The sequence below is a fragment of the Symphalangus syndactylus genome, chromosome 9 (assembly GCF_028878055.3).
Source record: "Symphalangus syndactylus isolate Jambi chromosome 9, NHGRI_mSymSyn1-v2.1_pri, whole genome shotgun sequence".
NCBI lineage: Eukaryota > Metazoa > Chordata > Mammalia > Primates > Hylobatidae > Symphalangus > Symphalangus syndactylus.
In genome coordinates this window covers 131,387,592-131,409,630 of record NC_072431.2, presented here as the reverse complement: position 1 = coordinate 131,409,630, position 22,039 = coordinate 131,387,592, and the positions used below count along the sequence as shown (strand labels likewise).

Sequence of the window (22,039 nt, the reverse complement as noted above, 5' to 3'; positions counted from 1 at the left end):
CCCTAAGTATTTTCTAGTTTTGTTTTCTTGTGATTTCTTCTCTTATGTATTGGTAGTTTAAGAGAGTGTTATTTAATTTTCACAATTTTGTAAATTTTTTCAGTTTAATTTCTTTTACTTCTGCTGATTTCTAACTTTATCCTATTGTAGTTAGAGAAGGTATCTTGTACAATATATGTCATTTAAAATTTACTGAGACTTAATTTATGGCCTAACATATCGTCTATCCTGGAAAATAGCTAATGTATACTTTTGATAAATGTGTGTGTGGTATGTTTGGGTAGTGTTATGTATATGTTAGATCTAGTTGATTTACTGTTGCAAGTCTTCTATTTTCTTACTTATCCTCTCTCTGGTTGTTCTATTCATTATTGGATTACTGACATCTCCAACAATTAATGTAGAATTATCTACTTCTCTCTTCAATTTTGTCAAGTTTTACTTTATATATTTTCATTGTTATTAGGTGCATAAATATTTATAATTGTTATTTGTTGCATCTTCTTGCTGTATTGAACCATTTATTAATATATGTTTTTGTTTCTTATACCTTTTTTGATTTGAAGTAATTTTGTGAGAAATTAGCGTAGCCTATTTTGCTGTTTTTTGGTTAATATTTGCGTGAAATATCATTTTCTGTCCTTTTACTTTTGATCTTTTTGGCTCCTTAAATCTCAAGTGAGTGTTATAGACAACACGTAATTGGATTATGTTTTTTTAAATCCAGTCTGCAAATGTCTGTCTTTCGATTGGAGAATTTAGTTCATTTACATTTTTAATAAATACTTCCGTCATTTTGTTATTTGCTTTCTATATGTCTTGCAGCTTTTTGTCCCTCATTTTCTGCATTACTGTCTTCTTTTGTGTTTAGTTGATTATTTTGTATTGAAAGGTTTAAATTCCTTTCTCATTTCATTTTGTTAATATTCTGTAGCTATTTTCTTTTATTTACCATGAAGATTACTTTTAATATCCTAAAATTACAGACTCTAATTTAAACTTATGACATCTTAACTTGAATAACATGTAAAAACTTTACTCCCTTAAGAGCTCCGTCCTCACCACTTTCAGTTGTTCGTGTCACAAAATTGTATCTTTATACATTGTGTGCTCCAAAACACAAGCTAATAATTATTCTAAATGCATTCGTCTCTTAAATTATGTATGAAATATTGATTTACAAACTAAAGTTACAATAATGCTAGCTTGTAGAGTAATAATTGTTTTAAAAATGTATTAGTCTCTTAAATTATTCAGAAACCAAAAAGTGGAGTTACAAACTATTTTTGCAAATAATACAAGATTTTATAATTGCCCATGTATCTACCTTTAATGAGAACTTTCTACAGCTTCAAGTTACTTTTTTGTGCCCTTTCATTTCACCCTTCATGACTGCTTTGGTATTTCTTGCAAGGCAAATCTAATGGTAACACAAACTCCTTCAGCTTTGTTTACCTGCGAATATCTTAATTTCTTCCTCACCTTTGAAGGACAGTTTTTTCCTTGGATTTTTTTTATTTTTGTTTTGTTTTGTTCTGTTTTTCTTTTGGCACTGAATATATTGGCCCATTGCCTTCAGGCCTTCAGCTTCTTTTGAGAAATCTGGATAATCTTATTGTGGATCCTTGTACGAGACAGGTTGCTTCCCTCTTGTTGTTTTCAAGTTTCTTTTTTTGTCTTTTGAAAGCTTGATTATAATGTGTCTTTATGTGGTTCTCTTTTTTGTCTTACTTGGAGTTTATTTGATGTTTATATTTATGTATGTTATGAAAATTGGTCACAACCATCCTGGACAACAACCCAAGACCCTGTCCCTAACAAAAACATTAAAAAAATATTAGCCAGGTGTGGTGGTACATACTTGTGGTCCCAGCACTTTGGGAGGCTGAGGTGGGAAGATCACTTGAGTTTGAGGTTACAGTGAAATATGATTGCACACTGCACTCTAGCGTGGGTGACAGAGCAAGACCCTACCCCTAAAATAAATAAAGACATAATTTAAAATACCGATGTTGGGAAGTTTTCAACCATTATTTTTTCAAGTATTTTCTGTACCCCAAATATTCCATCTCTCTCTTCTCTTTCTGAGGCTTCCATAATGTTAATGTTTCTCTGCTTGATGGAGTAACATAGGTCCCTTAGGCTCTGTTCACTTCATCTTTTTTCTTTTAATTCCTATACTCAATAATTTCCATTGTTCTATCTTCAATTTTGCTGATTTTTTTCTTCCGCTTGCTCAAATCATTCTTTGAACTCCTTTAGTGAATCTTTCAATTATTGTACTTTTTAGCTCCAGAATTTCTTTTTTTTAGGTTGTCAGTCTCTTTATTGATATTTCCATTTTGTTCATACATTGTTTTGTTCTGTTTTATCTTCTCCACATCTTCTTTCATTATTTGACTATCTTTAAGAATATTATTTTAAATATTTTGTCTAGTAGATGCTTGTATGCCTTGTACTTTAACTCTGGAAATCAGATTCTCCCTCTTCTCCAGGGCTTGCTGCTTTGTTATTATTTTTTACTTTTTTTGTTTTGATTGTTGTATGTTCTCTGTGCCAATAATCAGAGTGAAGTATAAACTTAAGGTCTTTTTGGATATTTTCTGGTCCTATGCTTTTTCCTGGGTATGTATGGTCACTTTCTAATTTTTCCTGTATGTACAGTTGTTTTTGAATGTTTTTTAATATCTGACTCCCAAAAGGGAAAAATAAGAATAAAAAGAGCACTGGCCCTCTACTTGTCTTTGAATTCACTTCAGCTGGAGAGAGACAGGCTCGCAAACATAGGACAAACAACAACAGCCGCTGGCCTGTTTTTCTACACCTCTGTGACTAAATGCAGCAATTGGTGGTCAGAACACAGATCCCTGCTATTTGGAGAATAGGGTCCTTTTTTTTGCTCATCCTGACTCCTATAAGTTGTGTGCAGGTTGCCCCAGGAACACATGCATAGCTGCCACAGGGCTGAGGGTGGGGGATGGGTGTCTGCTACTGTGCAAAGAGCTGAAATGGGCTAAAACTAATTACAATTTACTGTCCAAGCCTTCTCTTTGAAGTAGCAAGCTTTCAATAGACTCCAGAATTTCAAAATAGTTACATCGTATTCTGTCAGTGCAATTTTTTTCTAGATAGGGAAATTACTAGGGCTTCCTATTCCACCATCTTCCCAGAATTCCCTTTAGGATTTTTGGTTTTTTCCTTCTACATGACATTTTCGTGGTCAATAGACTTCGTACTTTTAGTTACTTTTCTCTCATATGATATCAATCTAGCATTTATCCAGCCATACTCTCATGCTTGTCTGTTAGCCAATAGTTGACAGTTTTGAACTTGCTGGATAGGTTAGCACAATCTAGAATCATGACACACACATTTTGTTTGTTTGTTTGTGCAGTTCAAACCCAGTACTTTAACTTTCGTGATCTAACCCAGAGTGAAAAAGTCCCTATGTCTCATCTATCTCCTTTATTTCCAGTTCTCAGTAGAAAGAAAATGTTTATAATAAATAAATCAAGAGACAAAAATTATTTTGGTTGCCCCAAAATTTAACAAAAATTTATTTAACAAATGGTAGCATCATTTAATAGCTCACCCAGTTATGAATGAGTAGTCACTACCACATAAACATTATATGTAATTGCATGTCATTCCCAAGATCCTCTGTGGTCTGCCAGTGAGCTGGATCCTGTATATTGACAAACACAGCTGAACACTTGCTTTTTTTTTTTTTTTTTTTTAACATTTTCATCAATAATCTTCAGTCTAACCCTGTGATTACATGCTTGTCACCTGCCCCCAAAAATAAGTGGTCTATAGCCTTGTTAGTAATTCTTTACAATGATACTTATCATCAACTGGACATACTTCTACATTTCAATTTCAAGATCTATAAGTGGAATTTTAAACATACTTTTTTTTTTCATTTTCAGTAATGATACAGAACAGATGTACACCATCCAAAGTATGGCAGGCTTTCATATTTTTAATACTAACTTATTTTAGCCATGTGTATATATAAGCATAGGTAAGAGTCATTAATTAAACTTTATTGACATATAAAAATAGGAAAAATGCACAAAAGTAAAGGTACAGCTCCACAGTTTACTAAAAAACAAACACTTTTGAAAAGAAATCTAAGTGAAAAAAAAATTACTAGCACAACAGAAACTTGCTTTTTGTTCTCCTAATCAGTACCTACCTTTCTGTTCCCCAAAACTACCAGGTATACAGTATACATTTTTTGTGGATGGCATTTTTTGCTCAATGTTATGTTTGCCAAACTCATTCATTGCTGTATAGTGTTTCTCTGTGTCATTATACCACCATGTATTTTTCCATTCCATTGTTGACAGACACTTATGTTAGAGTTCTTGGCTCTATGAGTAATGTTGAAATGGACAGACTATTACTTATGTCTCTCATTCACACATGCATGCATTTCTACTTGTTACATAGCTACAATTGGTATAGCTACTGAATAAAATGTGCTTATATTCTACTTTAATATGTAATACTCAATATTTCAGAGTGCTTGTAAAATTGCACTCTAGCAAGGATTGTGTGACAGATGTATTACTCTACATTCTCACCAACACTTGGTATTGTTAGTCTTTTTAATATTAGCTGTTGTTGTGAGCATGTAGCTGTGCCACATTGTAGCTTTAATTTGCATTTCCTTGATTACTCGTAAAACTGAGTACTTCTTCGCGTATTTTTGAGCAGTTTAGCTGTCCTTTTTCTGTGAAGCATCTTTTCAGGCCTAATGCCTAATTATATTGGGTATTCTGGTTTTTTCTTTTCTTTTTTTTTTTTTTTTTTTTGAGACAGAGTCTTGCTCTTTCACCCAGGCTGGAGTGCAGTGGCGCGACCTCGGCTCACTGCAAGCTCTGCCTCCCGAGTTCATGCCATTCTCCTGCCTCAGCCTCCCGAGTAGCTGGGACTACAGGCGCCTGCCACCACACCCGGCCAATTTTTTGTATTTTTAGTAGAGACGGGATTTCACCATGTTAGCCAGGATGGTCTCGATATCCTGACCTCTGGATCCGCCCGTCTCGGCCTCCCAAAGTGTTGGGATTACAGGCGTGAGCCACTATGCCCAGCCCCTGGTTTTTTCTTCTTGATTTATGTGACATGGAACCTTTGTTATAATGGTTAATATTGGTAAGAGCTGAAGCACTGTAGTCCTTTCAAGTTTCTGATGTGAATGATTTGTCCATTGCTTTTGTTCAAATCATTTTGCTAGGGTTTATCAATTTCATTGCCTTTCAAATAGTCAACTTTTAACTTTAATCTTTGTTGCTATCCTCTATTGAATAATTGTTTTCAATTTATTTTTTTCTCTTTTTTATTTCCTTCTTTCTTGAGGGGCAATTAGCTATTGTTTTTTTAATTCGTTTCAAAAACAAGATCATTAGCTTTTGGCCTTTCTCATTTCCTAACATATGTATTGAAAACTATAAATTTCACTGTAAAACCCACAAATTTTGATATAATTTCATAATTTTATCATTTATTATTTCCATAGGGATTTTTTTTCTGTGAGCTATTGGCTTTTAAAAGTTATTTCTTAATTACTACATAGAGGGTTTTTCTAACTATCTTTGTTATTGATGTCTAGTTTTACTATTACTGTTGCCAAAAAACATACTTCACATTATTATTATCAGCTTGTTCATATCTTTTATACCCTTACTGAAGTTTTATTCGGTTTGTTCATTTTATACGTTAATAAGAGAAGCATTTAAAGTCTCCCATGACAGCTGTGGATATGTATGTAACTCCTTTAAGTTCTATTTTTGTTGTCTACATTTTGAGGCCATGTTATGAGGTTCATACACACAGAGAATTGTCACATCTTCCTGGTGCATTGAAGTTTTTCACTGGAAATTGACGCTTTTATTATTTGGTAATGGCATGGCTGATATTAATATAACTCAGTATAGCTTTCTTTTGGCTATGTTTGCATGGTATATCTTTTTCATCCTTTTAGTAGCCTCATATTCTTACAAGCATTATATAGCTAGGCTAAAAATCTGTATCTTTGAGTTGAATATACTTTATTTACATTTGCAGTAATTACTGTTTTAAATCTCCCCTGTTACTTACTTTCTATTTGCCCCTCCTGTCCTAGATTGTCTTTTCTCTTCATTCTTGCCTTGTAAATTGATTTTTTAAAAATTATTCTATCTTCCCACATATTTCAAAGCACCCACAATTTGCTATTCTGAAATACTTATTGTAAAAATTTTAGAAAATGTAAAAAGTGCAGCAACAAAATTTTATCACACAATATCATTTAATAATTCTGTTTCTTTCCAGTCACTGCTTTAAGGTGTGTACATAATTTTGTATCCTTTCTTGAAAAGTATAATAATTTTTAACGTAGCTATCTTTTTTCCAAAACACCATTTAATAGTGAAATGCTAATGCATTATGAATGGCATTATGGTGTGTATGTAAAATAATATACGTAAAATTAATGTAATATATACATTACATATATATGTAATGTATATATAACTGTAAAACATTTTTACACATATACAATTTTACATATTTTAAGTGTTTTTGTACTATTAAACACAAGATTTCACAGGTCTTTGCCTAGTGTATTTCCTCAGAATTTGCAGAAATTATTTTAAACATTATAAAGTTAAATATTTCTCAGATTCATAGTTTTACAAATTATTATATTTAAAATTCTCATAAAGTTTAATTATGGATACAATTAAGTGAAAGTCCCAAACTTACAGTTATTATTAACTATTCTGTGTGTGTGTACATGTATACAATCAGATCATATTTGTTATTCTTGGTATTCTATCAGATATTTGTTTGAAGTTATGAATCACAATGAACAAAATATCAAATCTGATACACTTCGAACTTTCTGTCCTGTTTTTACACAATCAATCAATAGGGTGGTCATATCTGCAAAAGTAAAAGCCAATTAGGTGAAGTGGAAAAAGAGGAGTCTGGTTGTTCATTCAATAACAGAATTTCCAAAATAATGTTTGGATAATGGAATTGTTTTATTCTGTCATTATTTCTAACAAGTAGTTTTAACATTACCAAGCATACCTATGCTTTGCCTTACATTAACTAATTAGGCTGATCAGCAGCCAGTTGTTGGTCCCACAGTATTCATTGCTGTTTGGCAAAGCGACAGCCACCTTAAACCCTTCTGGATTTAATAACTCAATGCACACATTCTCGCCTTCTGTCCATACTTGTGTTCCTGAGATGATCACTTACCCCAAGACAGGTTCAATTAGGATCAAGAAGAATTCACTCCATTCTAGGACTTTTGATTGTGTTGTTGGGGGAAATAAACTCTTCCACTTGTCTGCTCTGCGGTGTTACGATCCCAGAGCTTCCAGGGACTACAAAAAGGGAGTTTAAAACTGAAACTGTGAAAGTAGAAATCAGGCTGGATGATGGGAAGAGACATCATGTCCTGAAGGCATCACCTGAGCCCTGAATCCAGTTATGCCTGAAGATGATGTATTCCTACTCTTTTAGTAAATGAGTCCATTCCTAATATTTTAATACATGAGTCAGTTAACGCCTTTCTTTTCCTGTAGACCAATTTGAGTCAGACTTTCTGTCACTCACAATTGAAAGTCCTAACTTCAAGGATCCGACACTTTCCTTCATAGCACTGGTCCCATGTGATGTTACTATTACTTCAGTGCCAACCTCTCTCAGTAGACTGTAGTCTGTATGCAAACAGCAGCAGTATCTCATTTGTTCGGAGCTGCATTTCCAATACCTAGAACAATTCCGACCCATTATTGGTACTTGATCATATTGAATTACTGAATAAATAACGCAAACCAAGTATTTTCTTAGCCGTGTTCCCAAAGGTATGAATAAATTAACACTATGGCGCTATTTTTATGTGCATGAAAGTTGTTTCAAGATGAAAATATGTACATACATATAGATGTATATATATAGTTGTGCACTTAAATTTCTATATAGTAGTCATCTTCCACAGCACCAAAGATTGCCTATGATCTCTGATATGAATGAAAGCAATGCCTCTCTCTTTGTTCTGTGAACTTGGAAAAACTATTTCTCTGAGTCTCTGTTTGCTTACCAGTGAAAAGCGCTTACCTCAAGGTAGATATCTGTAAACAGTAGTCTCTCGGTAAACGGAATTATTACTAGTACAAGGAACTAACTAGATAACCAGAACAGAAGAGAGAACATACAGTCAGTTCAAAACCAAAGTGCTTGCATGGACAGAAGCAAAGGCCAGGGCTGCATAACACTGACATTTTTATTAGAATTCATTTGTAACAAATGGAACTTGTGTCAGCAAAGAACTGATTTTCATACAGACTTCTTTCGCCACCAATGTAACGAAGTAAGAAAATAAAAAGCACGCCTTTCATTCTGTAAAACATTTACGCGTACTACTAATTAGAGGTAATTGTATTTTTTAACAAGCCATTTTACAAGTTATTTTTTTTAAATTTTTCAGTCTATGCATCCAAAACAAGAGCAAAGAACACAACTGTTATTATCTTTGTAAAGACACTCCAAGCTGGGATGGCAAAGCCACATAACGGATGGATAGAATGGATCTGTAGCCTTCTGATCTCTGCTGGAGTATCAGGGCACCCATAAACCCAAAAGGAACCAAAACCCAAAAAGAAAAACAAATAGGGAATTAAAAATAAAAGGAAGGACTTAAACAAAGCAAAACCGAAAATAATAAACAGGAAAGAAAAAAAATACATGCATTACTGCAGACTTTTTTCCCTTCCTGTTTCTATGTTGTGTTATTTACATACACACAAATGAATTTCCGAAGCAGTTTCTTACAGATGGGTTCAAGTAATATCATTATTGGGTGTAGAATCAATAGGGCAGTGCATAGTACAAAGGTATAGAAAGTGCAAAGTTCCCTAGAGGCCCTTCCCTCCCCTGGCTGTCCTCGCCGTTTTCTAACCATGCAAATCATTTTTAAAAAAGAGCTAAAATAAAGTTCTGTACAAATCACTTTTTATATATTTTGATTTTTTTACCATTGTAACTAATTACAAAATTATACATAACTACACGTACATAGGTAAATAATAGCACCGTACTGGTTATGATGATGAAAATAACTGGAAGCTTGAAAGCTTGTGGTAATGGCAGATAAAGATGGTTTACCTGGGAAATTAAAACTTGAATGGTTGTACAGAAAAGCACAGAGTGGAATGCACATCAATGACAGTAAGGGAGTTAGTTCTAGGAACAGCTCCTGAACAGTAAGATTCCCGCAATAGTCTCCGCCTCGTTCGTCTATGCTATGCATCCCATTCATTTTCTTCTTCTGATTATTGTCATCTTTCCCTTTGCCAAATGGGCAGTTTTTGTTTCAGGGAGAGAAGCTGCTCATTGGCCAATCATTCTGGTGTGCAATGCTCCATCGGATTCTACATGTCCAACAAGGCATGTGTGGATGATGCAATGTCTGTCTGACCCCCTTTGTTTAACTAACTAAAAGAAAATTATAGCACTGAGTAATCTGGCACTTGGATAAATCTCCAAAAAGATACAAACTAAAAGAAAATGATAACAGACCCACATAGTGCACATTCTTCTCTGGTTCTGATGTAGGTTAGAGAGTCTCATTCTGAGGTAGCCTTCTAGATACTTTTTTTTTTTTAGTATTATATATATTTTCTTTTTTTTCTTTTTCTTTGTTTTTTACAAAAGTGCTCAAATACAATGCTTGCAAATGTTTGGTCTCTTGGATTTCACTCTGCTAGCAATGGGAAAATGTGGAAAACAAAAATCCTTCCATGCAGAACATCCATGAAGCTAAAATTAAACCAAAGTAGTATACTCATACCAAAACTCTTTAAGAGTTCCTTGGATATTTTGAGGATTATTTAAAATCATGTAATATGTGGCAAACTTATGCCATCATCCATGGCTTCCTATAGAAATTATGTTGGAAGAATTTGGGGTAAGATACATATATATATATATATATATATATATATATAGTTTATTTCCCCTTTTAGAAAAATCCTAATGGAATATCAAATATATTCCAAAGTTGCCAATGATATTTGTTACTAAAATCAGTTTGGTGCAGTTACTGCATGTTCCAGAGAGGATTTGGAAGGGAATATAAATAAAACAAGTAGCATTTTCTGATGTTGACGATTATAAAAGGAAGAAGGGCCCTGATTATCCAAGTGCTTTGGGCTGGTACAATCACTAACATCCCCGACTTGGCCGAAAACTAGGAATGCGTATTATTCAAAGAGTTTTTGTACATGTGGTAAACAGATAATGCTTTAATAGGAAGAGTAACAGATACGAACAGTGAATGGAAACACGAACCAAAAGCTAAAAAGAAATGCTATTAAAATAGGCATCAATTATAAGGCACTCTAAATGCAAAACTAAAACCAAAACGAAACAAAGTACAGCACTTCCCAGGAATGCTGTATGCCACAAAATGTTTCTGACTGCACAGAGTAACATGAATTTGGCTTTGCCCCTGTTACATATCATAAATGCAAATTTCATAGCACATACTATAGACAATATACGATTGAATACACTTTTTCTAAACAACTCAATAGCTGATATATTACAACATTCTCCCCTCCTAAAGGGATATGCACTGACCTTTCCCACATGCACACCTCTTAGCTATTTAATAATTTTTATTGCACTAGAGTGTTAGAAATATTGAACTTTGTTGGAAGCCTAACAAAACAGAATTTGTGAATATGATTGATTGGTTTGGTTAGGTGGGGGGAGATTGGGTAGGAAATTGGGTGAGGTTTGACAATCACTGATGTGCATTCCTCATTTCCCTTTAAAGAAATACCAATATGTCAAAAAATTAAGAATAAATGGAAAGAGATGTTTACAATAGCTTTTCTATGTTTAAAAAAACTAAATCATGGAAGAACTGACTGATAGCTATATCTATTTATTTTTCTTGTGGACACACTATATATACATAGACACCCTTATAAAATATGGATATATATGTATATATGATGTTAGCAGCAACTTTATACTTTGCGCCTCCCTGTTGATTCCAAAAACAAAACAAAATAATAATTTTATCTTTGATTATTTGAAGAGAATGGGTACTTTCTCACCAATCAAAACTGAACAGAAGTGTAAAATTAATATATCTGACGAGACTGATACTGTAGATTGAGTTTTGCACAAAAATGTGCAAATTTTCAAATGATTTGATATTTCTACAGCAAGATATTACAGATAACAGTTCTACAGCTTAAAAAAACCTACGATTTGGAAATAAAAAATGAAGAGTTATGTAACTTTTTTAAAATTCACTTTATCGAATGATACATTTTGTTAAAAAAAAGTTTACACAGTTAGAAATGAAGCACAGGTCAGCAGTATCTTTACAATACTAAAAAACTAAATCAAGGACTTTCTTTCTTTTTAAACATTCCCCCCCTTTTCCCCCTAAAATGTTATTATGAGCGGTATGGTGGGAAGGGGCGATGTCAAAGCGGAGTCTGTTTCATTGTGAGAAGCCACACCAGCACACATTTTGCGCTGAACTGCAGCATTCTGGCAATTTCTCCTTGCACCTTTCAAGCAATCCTGAATAAGATGGTGGTTCTTTGCTGTGATTTCTTCTTCCCTTGATTTTGAATCCTTGAGGTATCTGTAAATAATATCCTTCAGATGCCTCATCAGTCAGGATTCTCTTCATTATTTTTCAGGTTAGATTATTAAACTGTGAATTCTTGGTCCACCTGGAATAATTTGTTTTTAATTTGTTTTGTGTGTAATAGTCCCACTAAGTATTTGTTAGCTAGAAGTTAAGAAGGACTTCTCAAGTGCCCTGTATGGCTCAGAAGAGACTCCATGGATATTGAAGGGCCTGCAGTAAAAATCCAGAATGGGTCAGGGGTTTCTACGTTGCATAGTGGTCAAAGCTGCCCAGGTACTCTAGTGCGGCTCGGTAGCAAAACTGATATTGATCCTGCAGGAGACAACGAATGGGGAGAAGCAAAAGAAGGGACCATGAGCATATTTTAATAGAAAAATAAAAATCAATATTGGATAACAAAATTACATCTATATAGGGGCAAAATCACTACTTTCGTCAATCGGTCCAATCCAATGACCGATTGGTTATAGTGAACAAAGAAAAAGCAGCCACATGGGGTGTTGATTAACTCTGCCAGTCAATTTGACTAAAACAGTCTCCCAATTCCAAACAGTGCCAGGTCGAGTGAACATTACCTTCCCAGACAAGTGTTTTCCCAGTGGTATCAAACCATTATCACCAATTGAACACATAAACTTCTTACATGCCTTATAAGCAGATAATGATGAAAGTCATCCTTTACAATGATCTGCTTATTCATGATAACTAACTAATTCTCAGTTTAAATATTTAAGAGAGGCTGACACAGACACAAACTGTCCTGAGAAAAATCTGAATTTACTTATCTTCTGAACTACTGCCAACAGAAGTTGAATTTTTTTAAAAATTATGTTTGGACAGTAGAGCTTGCAATGAGAATCACTCACAGTCATTTCAGCTATATTTTGGCTGTCTCTTTCACTTACATATGATGTTCATATACAGCCAGAAGGTAGCTGGTACAGCACACCAGGCACACAAATCCACTTACACAGGGCACTGGACTTCCAAGCTTTTCATCCCTGAAAACGACTTCACAAGACTGGCTGCCCACATCAAAAAATACCTGTAAATTCAGCCCAATTCTGTGTGATTGCTAGTTGTCTGTTTTAGAAAGGCACACACTAAAAAAAACAGTATGAAGCATGGCCTTTTTCAGACAACGAAGAACACTATCATATTGGAATAAATTGAAGCATTGTTGGAGAGATGGAAAAATCACAATTTACAGATCTCTACAGGGATGAGAAAAAGTAGGATTTTCCCCATAAAAGAAACCTATTTTCAGTGGCCAATCAGGCTGAAAGTAGATAGTTTCTATTTTGCTTAAATGTGCATTTTTCTATAATAAAAATGGTAATGCAAAATAAATGGTGTTTACTTTCCTATCCTGTCACAGTAAGTTGCTTGGCTAAGTGTTAAGGCTTTTTAAATGTCCAATTTCCCTCTGTAACCCCCAAGACCCATTAAGTTTGTCAGGCTGACTTAATGTTTTGAGTATTGCAAGCCAAACACTTGCACTACTTTGAAATCAGTCTGAAAGATACTGTGGATGATGAATTTAGGAACACATATAAGTTGTATAATTTGGTGACCTTTTGCAGAACATAAACTCTATCAATCAGTAATATTATCTTTAGAAATGAATGCTCAATAGACCAGACTGGCCCTATCACAAACTCTTATTATTATGAGAAATATCCAAATTTCCATATTAATTATTGGAATGGGAAATGAGGGGCTAATATAATACCTCTAGGCTTATCCCGAATCAAAATGTTTTGAATGGCCATTGTTAAGACATGAAATATAGAAGAGCTGATACCTCTGTAGGCATACAGAAGGAGAATGGAGAAGTTAAATGGGCTGAGATTATATTATGTACTAAATATTATGCTTTCTATATATTTATATATTTAATATACACTATAGGACTATGAATATAATGAATTTTATGAAATCGCCATTTTATTGGTCAAAAATGGTCCAGTAGTAAAATTTAACATAGCTCAATCTAACATATAATCTCACATAATTTCTATAGCAACACTAAGATACTGATAATCTCACCCCATTTAAAATGGGGGAAAATGAGGTTCGACATTATTAAACGGTTTGATGCTTTCCCCACAGTATTTTGTGTCTGGTATTGAGAGTATGGACTCTGGGAGGTCCAGGCTAGCAAAACGCGGGCTCTTGAGATGTGAAAAATGCAACAGATTTTCTCACCTCTGTCTGTACCATAGCTGGTCGTTGTGTTCTTAACATTTTGACAGTCTGGAAGATATCTACGACTCCTTCATATCTCATTCTTTCCAAAACAATGCTTAGTGTTATGAAGACTCCAGTTCTTCCAACGCCCGCGCTGCCACAATAACAAAGGCAACGTTACTGGGTGAGATGCTCACAGTCTTGGCCACATTTGCTTGGGTGTGGACATACTTCTACCAGGTTCCACACTCCATATCTCTTTACAGCCATGTTCAGGAAAACATGGTATCACATTCATCAAATGATGACTCTTGGGATACTGAGTTGTAACAGCATGTGATAATGAGGATGAAGTAGTTAGGAGTAAGTTAATAAAAGGTCTTTTCAGTGAGGATTTATACCATTTTAGAAAGACCAAGGAAACATAACAAATGAAAAGAAAAAAGGGTAAATAACATATAGGTTTATAATATTCATGGAGATTCTGAAATTTAGAACCTGCCTACTTGATATTTTTAAAGTATGAAATAATTCAGAATAAGGTGAAGTGAATTTGGCATCTTCAACTTTTCTATCACATTGTTCACATTTTACAGTTACTTAAAATACATATGCGATGCCCCATAACCTAAACGTATTTGTCTATAACTAACTAGTCAAATGTTTACACTGGTTTTATTATGAGAAAACAGATGCTATAACGGTATATATGTGATTTTCACTTAGTCTTCAGGAGGGTTTATGACTGTCCTGTAAGTGTACGTACACACGAAGTAAATACTATGTTGTTTTCTTATTTCTTGAGATTTAGAACTTTCAACAGATTCTCACAGGGGTCTCTAATCTTAAAAAAAAATGGTTAAGAGCCATTGATCTCTAAACTTGTCTACCATTTTTACATGATCAGCAAGTAAAACCACATTAGAGAGGTTCTGAGTTTCTCTGTGTTGTCTTCATTGTTTTAAGATAATTCCAGAATCTTCACGGTAGCAAGAAAGAAAATTAATTCATAGCTCTTGTGCACTTACTTATGTAGGAAAGCATTGGGAAGTTTAGATAATGAGGGAAACAGTGAATAATCTGAAAAATCCCTGCATGTCTGGATCCTAATTAAACAGCATGTGTAACACTTGGGCACGGGCTGTAGAAAATAGATGGATTCATTTACTGGAGGATGTAGCTGACAGGCATATATAAATAGTGTGTCCCTTTATAAATGGGATTTCTACAGTCTAAACAGAAATGTTAAGTGAGGTTTGAAAATCCATGCGGAGTCAGTCTTTAAGAAGTGATTGAAGATGTCTAGTAGCAGTGAAGCCTTCTGTTAAGATGAAGCACATGATCTTGAAGGTCCCTTTTAACCCTGAAAGTCTCTCTTAGTTGTGAGAACTAAGATTTATTATCTTTTTGTTGAATGGTCTAGGTACTCCAGAGTCCATCTTACCTTAATTTGATAGCTCGAATGTAACAAAAACATTGGGTTACTTTCGACTAAGTATTTTCAAAAAAAGAACAGACATTGGACTTACAACTTTTCGATGTATTGGTTTTATCATCTTAGTTTAATAAGTTATAAATAAGAAAAGTGGTATTTTCAGAACATTTCTATAGAAGAGAAAATATATAGAAGTCTTCTATGTGTGTGTATATGTGTATATCTACATATATATTAGGTATATGCATCACAATTCCTTTCGCATTATACTAAAGGAATATTAAAATTATTTTATGACAAAAACAATGAGAACATGCACACATAACACATTTATGTACCTATACATATAAGGATGCCTAAAGTTAAGAAGATGTATTAAAGATACTCTTTTCCTGAGAGATTATTTTAGAAAAGTTTAAATTAGCATTTGGGCAAATTATGAGTAAAGTTAAAAGAAATATCCAGGTAATTCAATCCCAATATATACCATCTACTTTTTCTGAATATGGGTATACACTGTTTTGTTGTGCTATACTTTATGGAGTTTTGCAGATACTGTGTTTTTCACAAATTGAATGTCTGTGTCAATCTTGCATCGAACAAGTATATTGGTGCTATTTTTCCACCAGCACATACTCAGCTTGCGTCTCTGTGTAGCAGTTTGGTAATTCTTGTAATATTTCAAATTTTTTCATACTATTATATCTGTTAAAGTGATCTGTGATCATTGATCTTTCATGTTACTACTGCAGTTGGTTTGGGGTGCCATGAACCATGACCATAAGACAACAAACACTTAATTGACAAATGTGTGTGTTATGACTGCTCCACCAACCAGCAGTTTCCCCATCTGTCTTTTTCTCCTCAGGCCTCTCTATTCCTTGAGACACAACAATATTGAAATTAGGCCAGTTAATAACCCTACAATGGCCTCGAAGTGTTCAAGTGAAAGGGAGAGTCACGTGTATCTAACTAACTTTAAGTCACAAGCTAGAAATAATTAAGCTTAAAGCCCAGATGTGCTGAAAGCTAGGCCTCCTGCACCAAACAGCCTAGTTGTGAATGCAAAAAGTTCCTGAAGGAAATTAAAAGTGCTACTTCAGTGAATACATGAATGACAAGGAAGTAGAACAGCTTTACTGCTGATATGAAGAAAGTTTTAAAGGTCTGGATAGAAGATCAAATCATTTACAACATTCCCTTAAATCAAGGCCTAGGCCAGAGCAAGGCCCTAACTCTCTTCAATTCTATGAAGGCTGAGAGGTGAGGAGGCTACAGAAGAAAAGTTTGAAGTTAGCAGAGGTTGGCTTATGAGGTTTAAGGAAGGAAGCCAACCCTATAACATAAAAGTGCAAGGTGAAGCAGTAAGTGCTGTTACAGAAGCTGTAGCAAAGTATCCAGAAGATCTAGCTAAGATCATTGATGAAGGTGGCTACATTAAAAAACAGATCTTCAATGTAGACAAACATCATTATATTGGAAGAAGTTGTCATCTAAGACTTTGATAGCTATAGAGGAGGAGTCAATGCCTGACTTCAGAACTTCAAACAACAGGCTGACTCTCTTGTTAGGGGCTCATGCAGCTGGTGACTTAAAGCTGAAGCCAAAGCTCATTTACCATTTGAAAATCCTAGGGCTCTCAAGAATTACACTAAATATACTCAAGTGAAAGGAAGAGTTATACATCTCTCACTTTAAGTGAAAAGCTTGAAATAATTAAGTTTTAGTAAGGAAGGCATGTTGAACATCAAGACAGGCTGAAAGCTCGACCTCTTGTACCAAATAGCCCAGTTCTATAAATGGAACAAGAAAGCATGGATGACAACACATCTGTTTATAGCATGGTTTACTGAATATTTTAAGGCCACTCTTGAGACGTACTGCTTAGAATAAAAGATTCTTTTCAAGATAATACTGCTCATTGACAACATACCTTGTCACCCAAGAGCTCTGATGGAATGTACAAGGAGATTAATGTTTTCATGCCTGCGAATACAATATTGATTCTGCAGTCCAATGGATCAAAGAGGAATTTCAACTTTCAAGTTTTGTTATTTAAGAACTACATTTTATAAGGCTATACATTCTATAGATAGTGATTTCTCTGACAGGTCTGGGCAAAGTAAATTGAAAATTTACTGGAAGTAATTCACCATTCTATATGCCATTAAAAACATATGTGGTTCGTGGGAGAAGATCAAATTATCAACATTAACAGGAGTGTGGAAGAAGTTGATTCCAATCTTCATGGATGACTTTCAGGGGTTCAAGACTTCAGTAGAGGAAGAAATTGCAAAAATGGTGGAATAGCAAGATAACTAGAACTAGAAGAGCCAGGAGATGTGACTGAATTGCTACAATCTCATGATAAAACCTGAATACATGAGGAGTTGCTTCTTATGGATGAGCAAAGAAAGTGGTTTCTCAAGATGGAATATACTCATGAAGATGCTGTGAACACTGTGGAAATGACAACAAAAGATTTAGAATAGTATATAAAGTTAATAGAAAAGCAGCAGGGTTGCAGAGGAATGATTCCAATTTTGAAAGAAGTTCTACTGTGAGTAAAATGCTATCAAACAACATTGCATGGTGCAGAGAAGGCGCTTGACTTTGTCACTTAGTCACTTGATGTGGCAAACTTCATTTTCTTTTGAGAAATTGCTACAGCCACCTCACCCTTCAGAAACCACTGCCCATCGATTAGTCAGCAGCCATCAACCTCAAGGCACAACCCTCTACCAGCAAAAAGAATACAACTTACCAGAGGCTCAGATGATGATTAGCATTTTTTTTTTTCTTTATACTTTAAGTTCTGGGGTAGATGAGAAAAACGTGCTGGTTTGTTACGTAGGTATACATGCGCCATGGTGGTTTACTGAACCCATCAATCCATCATCTACATTAGGTATTTCTCCTGATGCTATCCCTCCCCCAGCCCCCCACCCCCCACCCCGACAGGCCCTGGTGTGTGATGTTCGCTTCCCTGCGTCCACGTCTTCTCACTTTTCCACTCCCACTTATAAGTGAGAATATGCGCTGTTTGATTTTCTGTTCCTGTGTTAGTTTGCTGAGAATGATGGTTTCCAGCTTCATCCATGTCCCTGCAAAGGACATGAACTCATCCTTTTTTATGGCTGCATAGTATTCCATGGTGTATACGTGCCACATTTTCTTTATCCAGTCTATCATTGATGGACATTTGGGTTGGTTACAAGTCTTTGCTATTGTGAATAGTGCCACAATAAACATACGTGTGCATGTGTCTTTATAGTAGAATGATTTATAATCCTTTGGGTATACACTCAGTAATGGGATTGCTGGGTTAAATGGTATTTCTGGTTCTAGATCCTTGAGGAATCACCAAACTGTCTTCCACAATGGTTGAACTAACTTACACACCCACCAACAGTGTAAAAGCATTCCTATTTCTCCACATACTCCCCAGCATCTGTTGTTTCCTGACTTTTTAATGATCGCCATTCTAACTGGTGTAAGATGGTATCTCATTGTGGTTTTGATTTGCATTTCTCTAATGACCAGTGATAGCATCATTTTTCCTATGTTTGTCTGCTGCATCAGTGTCTTCTTTTGAGAAGTGTCTCTTCATATCCTTCGCCCACTTTTTGATGAGGTTGTTGTTTTCTTGTAAATTTGTTTAAGTTCCTTGTAGATTCTGGTTATTAGCTCTTTGTCAGATGCATAGATAGCAAAAATTTCCTCCCATTCTGTAGGTTGCCTGTTCACTCTGATGGTAGTTTTTTTTGCTGTGTAGAAGCTCTTTAGTTTAATTAGATCCCATTTGTCAATTTTGGCTTTAGTTGCCATTGCTTTTGGTGTTTTAGTCCTGAAGTCTTTGTGTATACCTATGTCCTGAATGGTATTGCCTAGATTTTCTTCTAGGGTTTTTACAGTTTTATGTCTTAGGTTTAAGTCTTTAATCCATCTTGAGTTAATTTTTGTATAAGGAAGGGATCCAGTTTCAGTTTTCTGCATATGGCTAGCCAGTTTCCCCAACACCATTTATTAAATAGAGGAGCCTTTCCCCATTCTTGTTTTTCCTCAGGTTTGTCAAAGGTAAGATGTTTGCAGATGTAAGGCGTTACTTCTGAGGCCTCTGTTCTGTTCCATTGGTCTATATATCTGTTTTGGTACCAGTACCATGCTGTTTTGGTAACTGTAGCCTTGTTTGAAGTCAGGTAGCATGATGCCTCAAGCCTTGTTCTTTTCGGTTAGGATTGTCTTGGGTTTGTGGGCTCTTTTTTGGTTCCATATCAAATTTAAAGTAGTTTTTTCCCATTCTGTGAAGAAAGTCATTGGTAGCTTGATGAGGATGACATTGAATCTATAAATTACCTTGGGCAGTATAGCCATTTTCATGATATTGATTCTTCCTATCCATGAGCATGGAATGTTCTTCCATTTGTGTGTGTCCTCTCTTATTTCTTTGAGCAGTGGTTTGTAGTTCTCCTTGAAGAGGTCCTTCACATTCCTTGTTAGTTAGTTGTATTCCTAGGTATCTTATTTTCTTTGTAGCAGTTGTGAATGGGAGTTCACTCACGATTTGGCTCTCTATTATTGGTGTATAGGAATGCCTGTGATTTTTGCACATTGATTTTGTGTCCTGAGACTTTGCTGAAGTTACTTATCAGCTTAAGGAGATTTTGGGATGAGATGATGAGATTTTTTAAATATATAATCTTGTCATGTGCAAACAGGGACAATTTGACTTCCTCTTTTCCTAATTGAATACTCTTTATTTCTTTCTGTTGCCTGATTGCCTTGGCCAGAACTTCCAACACTATGTTGAATAGGAGCAGTGAGAGAGGGCATCCTTGTCTTGTGCTACTTTCCAAAGGGAGTGTTTCCAGTTTTTGCCCATTCTGTATGATAGTGGCTGTGGGTTTGTCATAAATAGCTCTTCTTATTTTGAGATACGTTCCATCAATACCTAGTTTATTGAGAGTTTTTAGCACAAGGTGGTGTTGAATTTTGTCAAAGGCCCTTTCTGCGTCTATTGAGATAATCATGTGGTTTTTGTCACTGGCTCTCTTTATCTGATGGATTACATTTATTGATTTGTATATGTTGAACGAGCCTTGCATCCCAGGGATGCAGCTGACTTGATCGTGGTGGATAAGCTTTTTGATGTGCTGCTGGATTCAGTTTGCCAGTATTGTATTGAGGATTTTTGCATCGATGTCCATCAGGGATATTGGCCTGGAATTTTCTTTTTTGTTGTGTCTCTGCCAGGTTTTGATATCAGGATGATGCTGGCCTCATAAAATGAGTTAGGAAGGAGTCCGTCTTTTTCTATTGTTTGGAATAGTTTCAGAAGGAATGGTACCAGCTCCTCTTGGTACCTCTGGTAGAATTTGTCTGGTCCTGGACTTTTTTTGGTTGCTAGGCTATTAATTACTGCCTCAATTTCAGAACTTATTATTGGTCTATGCAGAGAATCGACATCTTCCTGGTTTAGTCTAGTCTTGGGAGGGTGTATGTGTCCAGGAATTTATCCATTTCTTCTAGATTTTCTAGTTTATTTGCATAGAGGTGTTGATAGTATTCTCTGATGGTTTGTATTTCGTTGGGATCAGTGGTGATTTCCCCTTTATCATTTTTTATTGTATCTATTTGATTCTTCTATATTAGTCTGGCTAGAGTTCTATTTATTTTGTTGATCTTTTCCAAAAGTCAGCTCCTGGATTCATTCATTGATTTTTTGAAGGGTTTTTTTGTGTCTGTATCTCCTTCAGTTCTGTTCTGATCTTAGTTATTTCTTGCCTTCTGCTAGCTTTTCAATGTGTTTGCTCTTGCTTCTCTAGTTCTTTTAACTGTGATGTTAGGGTGTCGATTTTAGATCTTTCCTGCTTTCTCTTGTGGGCATGTAGTGCTATAAATTTCTCTCTACACGCTGCTTTAAGTGTGTCCAGAGATTCTGGTACACTGTGTCTTTGTTCTCATTGGTTTCAAAGAACTTCTTTATTTCTGCCTTCATTTTGTTATTTACGCAGCAGTCATTCAGGAGCACGTTGTTCAGCTTCCATGTAGTTGTGTGGTTTTGAGTGAGTTTCTTAATCCTGAGTGAGTTCTAATTTGATTGCACTGTGGTCTCAGAGACTGTTTGTTATGATTTCTGTTCTTCTGCATTTGCTGAGGAGTGTTTGACTTCCAATTATGTGGTCAATTTTAGAATAAGTGCAATGCGGTGCTGAGAAGAATGTATATTCTGTTGATTTGGGTGGAGAGTTCTGTAGATGTGTATTAGGTCTGCTTGGTCCAGAGCTGAGTTCAAGTCCCGAATGTCCTTGCTAATTTTCTGTCTCATGGATCTGTCTAATGTTGACAGTGGGGTGTTAAAGTCTCCCAGTATTATTGTATGGGAGTCTAAGTCTCTTTGTAGGTCTCTAAAGAACTTGCTTTATGGTCAGGCGCGGTGGCTCACGCCTGTAATCCCAGCACTTTGGGAGGCCGAGGCGGGCGGATCACGAGGTCAGGAGATCGAGACCATCCTGGTTAACAAGGTGAAACCCCGTCTCTACTAAAAAAAAAAAAATACAAAAAATTAGCTGGGCGCAGTGGCAGGCACCTGTAGTCCCAGCTACTCAGGAGGCTGAGGCAGGAGAATGGCGTGAACCCGGGAGGCGGAGATTGCTGTGAGCCGAGATTGCACCACTGCACTCCGGGCTGGGCAAAAGAGCAAGACCTCGTCTCAAAAAAAAAAAAAAAAAGAACTT

At 35.5% G+C, this 22,039-nt stretch overlaps 1 protein-coding gene across 21 annotated transcripts in view; it reads right to left on the bottom strand.

Annotated features, from left to right (window-relative positions):
- Window positions 1-8,266: 8,266 nt before the first annotated feature.
- The window catches only part of PTPRD (protein tyrosine phosphatase receptor type D), a 2,314,079-nt gene continuing 2,300,306 nt past the window's right edge, over window positions 8,267-22,039 (bottom strand). For all 21 annotated transcript variants that reach the window (XM_055294262.2, XM_063609868.1, XM_063609869.1 and 18 more), the window contains 2 exons: window positions 13,886-14,021; window positions 8,267-11,989 (listed from right to left, as the gene is read on the bottom strand). In XM_055294262.2, the coding sequence (XP_055150237.1) occupies window positions 11,921-11,989; window positions 13,886-14,021 (205 nt within the window). In that variant the 3' untranslated portion in view covers window positions 8,267-11,920. The remainder of the gene's footprint in view (window positions 11,990-13,885; window positions 14,022-22,039) is intronic.